Source organism: Protopterus annectens, chromosome 15.part0 (genome assembly GCF_019279795.1).
Source record: "Protopterus annectens isolate FY-2018-M chromosome 15.part0, PAN1.0, whole genome shotgun sequence".
Classification (NCBI taxonomy): Eukaryota; Metazoa; Chordata; order Ceratodontiformes; family Protopteridae; genus Protopterus; species Protopterus annectens.
In genome coordinates, this window is record NC_056749.1 from 621,274,074 (window position 1) to 621,286,642 (window position 12,569).

The 12,569-nt window shown below is 35.3% G+C and overlaps 1 protein-coding gene across 1 annotated transcript in view; it reads left to right on the top strand.

Annotated features, from left to right (window-relative positions):
• SLC6A14 (solute carrier family 6 member 14) overlaps positions 1 to 12,569 on the top strand; it is a 357,534-nt gene that overhangs the window by 10,373 nt on the left and 334,592 nt on the right. Inside the window, exon 2 of the mRNA XM_044057456.1 lies at positions 6,532 to 6,691. Coding sequence (XP_043913391.1) covers positions 6,532 to 6,691 — 160 coding nt within the window. The remainder of the gene's footprint in view (positions 1 to 6,531; positions 6,692 to 12,569) is intronic.

Genomic DNA, 12,569 nt, shown 5'->3' on the forward strand with positions numbered 1-12,569 from the left:
TTAACTGAAACTGCTTATTACCAGAGACCAAGTCTTAAAATAATCAAGCTTGTAGCAGGACCTAGGCATTGTTTTAAACTGGGCAGTAGTTTATTGTATTGCTTGTGTGTCAGCAACACATTCTTTGTAGCACTTGGCTCTGCTTCTATCCATTATACTTTGTCAAGGGAAATTATGTTTCCTCACTCTTACTGCAAACAGTTTTTTGTAGTTGCATATCAGGGAGATGTGGGTAGCTAGGGGACACTAGCCTTCTTACAAATTATTACATGCTTGTTATTTAAAAGACTTTTGTGATATGTTTGAGCTTAGTACGTTCCTATAAAACTGTATTCTGATTCATTAGTTATGGCTATTACAGTATATTAATGTCAGATACCTGTTGTGTTTAATTTGGATTCCCTTTCAGGAGGACAACGTCTACCTTTATATTACTGGCATTGCAAAGAAAACTAACATTTTACTGCAGAGTTCATTTCTGTGCTATTTCTAAATGTTATTGTTTTTATCAGTATAAATTGATGTGACCTGCATATTGTTGAAATATAGCTCTATTCAGTTTTATTTAGACTATAAAATGTTTTTTTATTTTAAAACAGTTAAAATGAAATACAGTACAGTACATATATGTTAATGATTTAAAAATAGGATTTATAATAAAATAACTTTCTTCATTTTTAAAACACAATCTCACTCATTCTAAACTGTACTGCACAATATGCAACTAGACTCCCATACACCTTTATTAGTTTGAATGAGCTCGCTATCTAGACTTGATCATGCAAAACAAATATGGTCTGCTACCTTTGCACTGAAATACATTCATATGTGCCCATAATGAAAAACTAGAATGAAAATTAAATTCATGACAATGATTAAATACCTTCTGGGAGGGAATGTTGTCTTTGCCCATATGAACTTCACTAGAATGCCAGGCGGGTCTCATGGTTCTTGTAAGACCGTTTCTTTGTTGGAACTGAGCAAGCCACTGTCTTGTTTACCTTTTCATTAAGCAAATCCCTTTGCTAGCTCTTGTAGTTACAGAATGTACTTTAAGTTTCTAACAAAGACCTTTGTTATTGCTTGTATTGTATCTTAAAAGGGCAGCACCCTGAAGGTGAAACATTGCGGTATTTTGGATTCTGCCATTCAATGGAACACATTCTTTGGCTAGCCTTCAGTCTTGAATGTGAAAATATGTAATAAAACATGCTGTATACTACATGTTTTAACAGTAATGCTTGTAAATCAGTGAAGGGATGTAATGTCTGTTACAGTGAAACACAGGAGCAATAAATTCTGATAAGAGATTAGAATTATATGGCCCGCTTACTCTGATCTTTTTCTACCTATTGGTTAACCCAGAGATTCAAACCAAGTAATGGCTTCTTTGTCTTATTCTCTGATTACAACACTGGTAAGAACTGTCCCATAGACCACTGAATTAGTTTACTGTCATTTGTGTGCTTGCACTGAAATGCAATAATTTCACCCTGTCTAGTAAGAATGATTTATCCTATGTCTTTTTATTCATCAGTCTGATTTCATAACTATTCAGTAAAAAGACAAAAATCCCTACCAAGTCGACATCCTTTATTTTTGATTATTTATTAACACGGTAAAGCTCACTGCATAATAAGTGCCTCATTGAAGGGGCTGTCTTGAACCACCGACTCATCTACTTGGTGAAATGGCAGCTTAGAATCGCACAGTTTGTAAGTGGATACATACAGAATCAAACCCAGGACTACCAAATGAAGCTTGCTAGCTACTATGAGCTATATACCCAGCCTATAACCCTGTATTTTATTAATCTGTTTTGTGGCTAAGCCCATTAAATGCAAGTGTCTACCTTTCAGGGGCAATCTGGGAACATTGTCTATTTAAATGACCTGCTCAGAGTCGTACAATAGGTAACTGGAGGATATCTAGTTAAATGACCTGCTCAGAGTCGCAGAGTAGGTAATTGGAGGATGTCTAGCTAAATGATCTGCTCAGAGTCGTACAATAGGTAACTGGAGGATATCTAGTTAAATGACCTGGTCCGAGTCGTACAGTAGGTAATTGGAGGATGTCTAGTTAAATGATCTGGTCTGAGTCGCACAGTAGGTAATTAGAGGATGTCTAGTTAAATGACCTGGTCAGTCACACAGTAGGTAATTGGAGAATGTCTAGTTAAATTACCTACTCAGAGTTGCACAATAGGTAATTGGAGGAGATACTTGTCTACAGGAAGCAGCACATAGCCTTGATCCTCTAAGTGAACAGCCAGAGTATAAGCTGCTACCCTTTTTTACTCATATTTTTATTTTAGGACTATGACCAAGTCTTCCTAATTTATTCATTAACATGTTGTGTGGTATGATAACATGTACTGTGCTGAAGAACAAATCAATTAACATACATATTCCCTTTCTAATATGATACCCCTGTAATGCATTTGAAGAACTCTTATTTGATTGATATGACCTTCTTTTTGTAAATATGTCTTGTTTTATGCCCTATTCCTAATCAGTTAATAGATATTCTGTTATCTTTATTATGCAGTGTTTATTTGATTTATCTTCCCTATGACTTAAAATTAGACTAACAGGTCTGTAATTCCCAGTCAGTGGCTTAATACGGTCATTGTGATTTTACATGTGCCTTATCCCAGCCTTTAGAAGCCTTCTCCCTATCCTATAATTTTTTTACAAAATTAATTAGTTTCTACTAATATTGCCTAAGAATTCAGAGATGACATCATACTTCATCAATGTGTAACATTAACATTTGGAGTTTTCAGAACTCTATTCTTTGAAAAGATGGTCATAAATCCAATGTCCTCAGTTCATCTACATTTTCACTAATTTATTCTGACTTTACCTTGTCTTTCTAGATTAGCTTTATAATGCCTTCTTTTGTCTTTCCTGTTCCATTATGGGTCTGTAAATAGGGTTATGTAGTATCATCAGTATATGCTGTTACCTTGTTTCCTGTAAATATATATATCTGACTTAATTGGTCTTTTTGTCATATGCTGTGTTTCTTTATGTTTTCTAAATACTGCATATTTCCCCTGTTAAAGCCATCTCATTTGAGATCCATAGTGGTTTTTACCCACCATTATGCCCTTTTGCAAGAGTGTATTTCAGGTATTACTCCATTTAAGCTTTTGTTAAAGGTTGGGTGTCGAGCTGGCACCTCAGCGTTTCGTAAAAATCTACTGCCAATCATTAGCAGACCGGAGTTCCGCTGTGGCGACCCCTTACCGGGAAAAAGCCGAAAGACAAACAACAACTCCATTTAAGCTATCACCTACTGAATTCTAGAATCCTAACGTATTGCTTCTCTCAGCTCTATAGCTAAACTGTTTATGAACCATACGATATGGTCAGTATGGCCTTAGGCCAATTGGCCTTATTTGGCTTAATAGTGTTTCTCCTTCAGGGGTGTCCCACACTAGTCTGTGATACATGACCCAGAAATTTGCCTGAGAGAGACTGCAGCAAACTGCAAGGCATTTTCTTACTTGCGGTCTTGCTTCCATAGTAATTAAAAGTCTTCTTAGTGGAGCTGACATTCCCATCAACCATTGCACTAGTGGCTAGTCCATTATTTTAGCAATCTCAGCTTTACAACTTGTATGCTTTGTAGGGTTAGTTACCATAGTAGTAAGCTGCAGTTGCTGGGAGGTCAACACGGTTTTCAACATAAAGTTGAGGTTGGATTAACTACCTGGTTTTGTATACTATTCCATTACCTGTCTCAGAAGATAAGAAGACCAGGCTTAATCTGATGTCTGATAGAGAGGTACTATGTTTTATTTTGCTTCTCTTGTTAACATGAGGTATATGAGTGGTCACTTAGGAATATAGTTACAATAAAAAAGCTGTGGAGCAGCCAGTATCAGGGTGCCTGAAAATGAACACAGAAAAAAAAGTACTGTGAAGTGAGGAAACTTATGATTTCTAAGACTTGTGACGGAATGCTAACAGTTCAGTAGTATGGCATAAAAATATTTACTGCAATCACAAATAGGAGAAAAACAGAAATGAAACATAAGGTATGTGTCCAATTGGTGGGAGGCAGAGGTGGAGAGAAAAAATGATTAATTTAGTTGAAAAATGTAAAATAGTTTCCTAATAAATATACAGCAGATGTATCAATCACCATTGCAGAGTGACATGCAAAATAATTATAGAATAGGGGTACAAGCAGAAACTTAATGTAAGAAAATGACTGGACTAGATTCATAAGGAATTTTGGTGGGAAATTATTATAGAAAGATGAACAAACCAGGTTTGCATGTTACCTCTAGATCTATGTGGGTTTCCTGAAAGCATTCTTAGTTCACCCCACCAGCAAATTCTGTATATATTATTTCACTTAGCAAGGTAAAGAAATAATTAAATAAATAAAATAATCTTTCAAAAGTAATAAGTTGGGTGGTGTATGAGCAATGCTATTTCTAATGACAGGCTTGATACCATTATTGTTATTGCTGGGCATTCTGAGGAAGTTCAACGGTTTTATGTGGTCATATGGAAATACGACGACTATAACAAGGTATGCAAATTAACGAGGTAAGACACTCCAACCATTCATGGCAGATGCAGGAGATGATCAAAAGCTAATGAAGGAAGAAAAGTGAAGAAGGTATAAGGGAGGTTAGAAAGTTTGTATGCCTTTTTTCAGTGACTAGTATTCCTGCAGCTATTAAGTTCAGCCTCACTGACTCATTTATCCATTTACTTCCTGGTATCCGAAGATATTGGGCATGGGAGAAGACTTCACTGTAATGAATCAGAAAATTTTACCAGGTTTCATGTTTCAAAATGAGCCTGCTTCTTAGAAGCATGTTCTGGGTGATGTATTGTGTAGCATGGTCTGATGGGTGATGTGTTGCAGCATGGTCTGGTGGGTGATGTGTTGCTGCATGGTCTGGTGAGTGATGTGTTGCTGCATGGTCTGGTGGGTGATGTGATGTGTTGTAGTATGGTCTGGTGGGTGATGTGATGTGTCGTAGCATGGTCTGGTGGGTGATGTGTGGTGTAGATGTTAAACAAAACTTTCACCACTCAAATCAGTAAGAGGAGGACCTGTGCACTGCCAGATCATCATACAGTACAGTGTTACTTTTGAGAAAATAATAAAGACAAAGTATTTGCAGAATATACTACTGTTGGACATGGGATGTGAAAGAAAGCATGAGTCAAACAAGAGGAAGCAGGGAAAGGAAGGAGACAGAAAAGAGAGACAAACTTAAAAAAATAGAAGTGTGAGGAGAGACACAAGGAGAAAGTGAGCAGCTATCTCCTTTCCATATTCAAGAGAATCAGGCAGTACTACAGTAGTTTGGGAACATTTTTACTGGTACACCAGGGTGCAGCTACTTGATGAGGCACCATGAAGACTTAAGCCTAGGTGGCCCATCTGACAGGCTTTCACGGTGCATCTGATTGAGTTAAGCAGACACAGAGAGGAACAACAGAAGATGTTGAATCTAGGCGCAAGCCAGAAGTCAAATAGTCAAATTCTGTTTTAACATATAGTATGACAAAATATAAGCTAATACATAAATGTATTGCTTTAATTTAATACACAATAATGGCATATATTCTTAGTCCCAAACTGGAAATAGTTTCCAGTCTAAGAATCCAGCAAGTTGAAGGGTGATTGGGGTGGTACATGGGCAAGTCAGTTGAAAGGTCCCATCAAAATGGTTCAAATCTGGCCTACCAATCACTAAGGCAGACCCTGCATTTGGCATTTACTTGTTTTTTTTTAATAGCTGCACATTTTCACAAAGTCAGAACCTGTTTCTGAAATTTTCTCAGAAATAGAATTTTCTCAAACATATTTTTGAAGATCACAAGATAAATGTTTACTTCAGTTATACTTTTGTGTTTACAACTCCAGCCAAAATGAAAACTGGCTTAACATGGTTAACATCTTGAGCATATTTCAATTAGTAAATGATATAAAACAGATTTAGGCTGCAAGGTAACATATTAGTTTTCATTTTAAAAATGTGTGTCCTATACTTTCTACCAAGATTTTTATATTTTAAATTCATAATTCATAAGCAAGTACTAGGCTAAGGGGGGAGGGGAGCATTTTAAGACTAGCCAGTACTAGGCTAAGGGGGGAGGGGAGCATTTTAAGACTAGCCAATTTCCCAAAGGTGAGAATTAAATCCTGTACATGACGTAAACACCTTAACCATTATCCCAACCCCCAATCCAGCTATCTAATGAAAATAGGGATACCTTTATCATTCTGTGTTATGCTTTAAAACATTTCTATCATTTGTGTTTAATTAAACTCATAAGCTTAAATATCATTTTATTAGAGGTCATAAGACATTTCAATGTCTTCAGATGTACGTTACAGCTAGCACTCTGACATGTATCATTATTTTACCACAATGTGTACTCTGTGTTGTCTTCTTGTTTGCACACAAAGTAATCAACTGATGCCTAGAACAAAAATGATTTTATTAAATGGCATAGTTTGCTTTATTTTATTTTTTGTTGTTTTGTTTCAAAGCAAGGACACACAAACAACTCTAATGTGGAACAAAATGATGAAAACACAGAACGTGGCAACTGGTCATCAAAAACAGAATACTTGCTGTCCATGGTTGGATATGCAGTGGGACTTGGAAATGTTTGGCGATTCCCTTATTTGGCCTACAGAAATGGAGGAGGTATTTATGTTTCTCTATATTTAGTAATTTATTTGTATTGTAGTTTTCTTTAAAATTCATCTAAAGTTTGGAGTGAAGCATTAACTGATCAGGTGGATGAATGGATTTTCACATATACATGCATACATACAAATATTTCAGCCATGGGCGATAATGCCTTTCTAGCCTGCCAATGTACCATAAGAGTTATTTCCATAATGTGTTCAGGTTGTTCTTAAATATATCTAAACCTGTGCTTGCTTTAATGTAATTTTGTAGTCTATTCACCGAGAACCAATTGGTACACCTCATATTCCAAAACCAAAAGTACACAAAAACAGACTGTAAAATGAAACAAATCCACCAGCTGGCTAAACTTCTCAAACACAATTTTATTAAGCGCTTTTCGTCCAACTAAATCATTGGGCTTCTTCAGATAAAAGGTGCTTTACAACAATTCATTTAAATAAGCCTCTTAAAAAGGTCACATGACCTGTCCATTTCATACTTAAAGAGACAAGTGAAATGAATAAGATAAATTACATACAACATACTATGAATGTATATAAACATTAAAAACTAAACTCTAGCAGCAAGATATCATCAACGCAGTTATAATAAATGTAATGTAGTATAAACTATTAAATATTGAATAATATTATTATAAAACATCAATTCCCTCCACTCAAGTTGTTCTTCATTAATTATTCATATATTTAATTTAAAAATCATGAAGAATACATGATAAATACTTGAAAAATACACCAATATACGTGCAACTTCATCTATCCAAGCTTTTTTGTTTTAATAAGCACATAATGGAACATTTGTCATTAAGACCAGGATAAGTGTATGCATTAAGTCTTATTTGCCAAATAAGTTTCAGTTTTTCTAATAACAAGGAAGAAGGTCCCCCCCCAGGGCTATTACAAATTTGGTCTATTACTTTAAATTTGAACTTGTGATCAGGGAATACTGATATGTGCCTAGCTAAAGCATTTTCTTCCTTGTGTTTCTCTATACTGTACAGACATTCATATACTCTATCTCTTAGTCTGTGATCTGTCTTACCAATATAAAATGGACAAGCTTGACATTTTGCTGCATACACTACTGCCTTAAAATTGCAGTTAAATCTACTTTTATTGGTTATCTTGCAACCATGAATAAAGGCACAAGTTCCTTTCTCCATTATATTACAATAAGGGCAATTTCCAAACTGTGCCACACCTGTATTTCTCACATAGGGCTTTTTTTCTTTTTCTAATAAGTTTTAAAATGTAGACATTTTTTCAGAACAAAATTTGGAGTGTCACCCAATTTAAATGTCAGGGTCATGTCTTCCCTAAATAAATTCCAGTTTTTCATAATAATTTCCTTGATATTCTTAAAATCCAAGGAAAATGTCAAAATACATACCAGGTTAAAGTTCACCTTCTCAACTTGTCCTGTGGATGTTAAAGAGGCTTCATCCATCACATTATTGTTCCTAGAATTCTCTGTTGCCCTTTCCTGTCCAAATATAGGTTTATAAGTCCCATTACTTTTTTTCAGTTTGACTTCTTCCATCAGTTCTTCAATTAATTTTAAAGGGTAGGCCCTTCGTAAGAACATCTTTTTTTTAAATTAAGACATTCAAAGAAATCATGCTCAGTGGTGATCATTCGTGCAGCTCACACCAATTGTCCCTTTATTACGGAGCATTTTTGATGGAAATGATGTGCACTAGTAAAGTGCAGGAAGGTGTTAGAATATGTAGGTTTTCTAAAAATCCTGGCTTCTAACTTATTATAAAATGTATTTTTGTTTAACTCTACATCTAAGTAGGATATAGTCTGATTATGGAAGATGTGGGTAAAGTGCAAGAAATCAGATGTACTATTTAACTATTGTACTAAATGGTCCACCGTGTCTTTATTTCCTTCAATTAACAAAGATATCATCCAGGTATGTTGTGTAAAATTTAATGGTATTCCCCAATTCCTGATTGTCTAGAATACATGTGTGTTCCCAAAAAGACATTACTAGGTTAGTGTAACTGGAACCACATGGGGAACCCATCGCTACTCCTTTAGTTGGACACAATACTTGTTGTTAAAAAATATAAAGTTGTGAGTCAATATTATATCCAACAGCTCTTCCACCAACAAAATTTCCTCCTTGGGAGCACCGTTCTGTCTCATTCTCGCACTAACCCATTCTATACCCTGATCATGGGGAATATTAGTATAGAGGTCCCTGACATCTATAGTCAGAAAGTTCTGCTCAATTATATATTCTAGTTTGTTAAGTTTATCTAAGAAAGACCAAGAGTCCTTAGAAATAATCTCCTCCGTAATTGCATACTTTTTCATAATAGAATTGACAAATTTTGCACAAGCATATGTGGATGAAGCCCCCCTCCCATCCACTATAGGTCTAGATCTACTGTATTGCATTTATTATAACTGCGTTGATGGTATCTTGCTGCTAGAATTTAGTTTTTAATGTTTATACACATTCATAGTAGGTTGTATGTAATTTATCAGAAGCGCTACAGAATCCTGAAAGCCCAAACTCCTGAAGACCAAAATCCTGAGACCAAAATCCTGAAAGTTCAAAATCCTGAAAACTCAAAATCCTGAAAACTCAAAATACCGAAAACTCAAAATACTGAAAACTCAAAATACTGAAAACACACAGGAGACCAACAATTACTATATTCCAGTACAAGTACATACAGAAACATATTACCCTTCAACTATATGCAGGGGGACAAGCCCCCCACACCCCCTGCTACTTAAATATATCATCTCCAAGATTGCACTTCACTGCACTAAGTGCAATCTTGGAGTTGATATATTTAAGTAGCAGGGTGTGTGTGTGTGGGGGGCACAGCCCCCCACATGAGGGGTGCAGGGGGGGCTTGCCCCCCTGCTTATACTTGTAAAACAGTAATATAGTTTGTTTTATTTCTTTCTGTATGTACTTGTGCTGGAATATAGTAAGTGTTGCTTTCCTGTTAGTTTTCAGTATTTTCAAATTTCAGGATTTTGGGCTTTCAGGACTCTGTAGCACTCCCAATTTATCTTATTCATTTCACTTGTCTCTAAGTATGAAACAGGCAGGTCATGTGACCTTTTTTAGAGGTTTGTTTAAATTAATTGCTGTAAATCACCTTTTATCTGAAGAAGTCCAATGATTTAGTTGGACGAAAAGCTTAATAAAATTGTGTTAGAGTTTAGCCAGCTGGTGGATTTGTTTCGTTCTACACCTAATATTCCTGTATAATCTTCTCTTTAGGTAGTCTGATGGTTCCCTACTACATTTTGATTCCCAGAGGTGGTTACTGCTAAATGCTCTATATACTTGAATAAAGCAGGTCACAGATATCTATATGAGACACTATACAAGTTCAGATATTATACTCTTTCATAATAACTTCAATTTTTACATCTATGGATGCCATTGGTATATTTCCCTCTGTACTCTTTCCATTTTACTAATTTACTATTCTATAAACAAGTATGGGGCTAATGTAACTAACAGACAATGATTTCATTATTTCTGATGCCCTAGACTTTATAAATCTTTTATTCAAACTATAGTTCTATAACTGTCATTTACCATATGGTTGATATGATTATAAAAACCTCAAAGATGGATCTAGCCATATATCCAGGTCCTTAAATGAATTTACAGTTTCAATCACTGGGTGCTGTATTAAATATTCACCTTTCAATTTATGTCTCTCAAACTTCATATGCTTAGTTTTTGATGTATTAATCAGCATATTATTTTCCTGTGCCCAATGGTCAGTTTAGTGAGTTCTTTTGCAGACCTAACCTATCTGTAACATGTGTAATGAATTTTCATCCTTTCAAGTCATCGGTATACAGACTGTAGAAAACATCCATCCATACACAACCTCTTTTTCCCATTTAGCACATGGGGTAGCAGTGTCACTTCAACAGTTACAATCAACTAGAGCCAAGGTTTACACTGCAGGGTGGATAGCCCTGCTACAATAGTTCTTCTACACCACACACTGACACACACACACTCACACCTATGGCCAATTTAGAGTGAATATCCACCTAATGCATGTTTTTGGAATGTGGAAAGAAACCCACATGAACGCAGGGAAGGCATGCAGATTCCACAAAGAAGGCACCCCAGATGAGAACTGAACTGGGTAACCTCTTGCTGTGAAGTAACAACACTATCTGCTGTGCCACTGTACCGCACAGACTGTAGAACACCTCAGATGAAAAAGCTAGAGCTGAAAGATGCAACATAAACAAGTATGAGCCTAGAGCAGAGCCTTGTCGGACAACCTGACTGTAACCTAGCCTTGCCATGTCCAATTTACAAACCATGCAGTTATCAATCTTATTAGGAGTACATTAATACCTAGTTGTTCTAATTTATTGATCAGTGTTTTGTGCATGACCCTACTGAATGCTGACATTAAGTCTATATAAATTACATCACAGCACAATTTTTCATTTATAGCTGTTATATTATTATAGACCATCTTGTTAGTGGTGGTTATAGATCTATATTCAACACATGCATGCTGATATATGGTTTAAAGTCCCAACCTTTACAGTTCTGACAATAATATATCCAAAATAACTTTCTGCGTTAATTTTCCACAACATGAAAGTAAACTTATGGATCTGTATGGCTGAGTTTCTCCTACTCCTCTTTCCTTTAAAGATAACAACTGCATGTCTCCAATGTTCAGGAATTTTCCAGTATTAAAATGACTTAGTGAATAACAAATATAATAGCATAAGTATTCTCAGGTCATTAATATTAATTTTGTCTCCTCCCTGTGCTTTGTTTGTGCCCAGTTTGCATAGTTTTTCTTCAATATAAATCTAATTTGATTTCAGTATGTAAGGTGAGGCATAGTGCAGAAAGCAAGTTTCTGGCAGTCAAATTTCATATAGTCTTATCAAGCAGACATTTCAGCTGAGCTGTCGATGGCTGATCAGTATCATGAGAAGTATATTAAGTATAATGCCAGGTGTAAATATATCATTTTACTAGAAATGTACTCTTTTAATGAGTGTGTATCTTCAAAACAGTTTTTAGTTCATATGAGATAAAAATATAGACATTCTTTCATACTAAATATAACTTACAATAGTTTAATTTTGAGGCAAACATCCAGCCTCATACCTATTTATTGAACCATAGTAACTGCTTGGCAAATAAAAAAGCAGACAGTTTGCCTGTGTATGAAGGTTAGAGAAGCATTAGAATTACTGTTGCTTAACAAGGTAGGGCTAACAAAACATATTTTATATGAAAGGTAATCATGCTCCATGACTTCCCTTGCCTGGCAAAAACAATACTTTAAAATATTTATTGTCTGGTTCCTTAGACCTAAATGTATAACAAGCTAAAAAAAAAAAGAGTAATGTTTTGATATACTCTGCAGATTAACTCCAGTATATCTCCTGGCAACAGGATAGGCACTGGACACCTCTAGAATGTTAAAGCAATTTAATACTCAAATGAATATGATAAGCACTTTTGTCTACTTATATATATATATATATATATATATATATATATATATATATATATATATATATAGACTTCATCAGATAAACTCTGTAGATTGTTGTCCCAACTCATAGCTTCTTTTGAGATTGGAGTATTTTCCTTTTCTCTGTTTGTCACATAAATATGTTATAATGCTTTACTAATTCCCTCTGCAATAATGCAATGTCTATAAACTCATTGATACGAATGATTTCTTGATGACGGAAAGCAGGCAGGAAGTGATCTTGTATCTTATTAGCTAAATTGTTTGGGGGTCATATGTAGAGATAATGCATTGTAGTGCAGATGAAGGTTTTATCATTCAAATAGGAACAGTTTGAAATTCTGAAACTGTAATCAA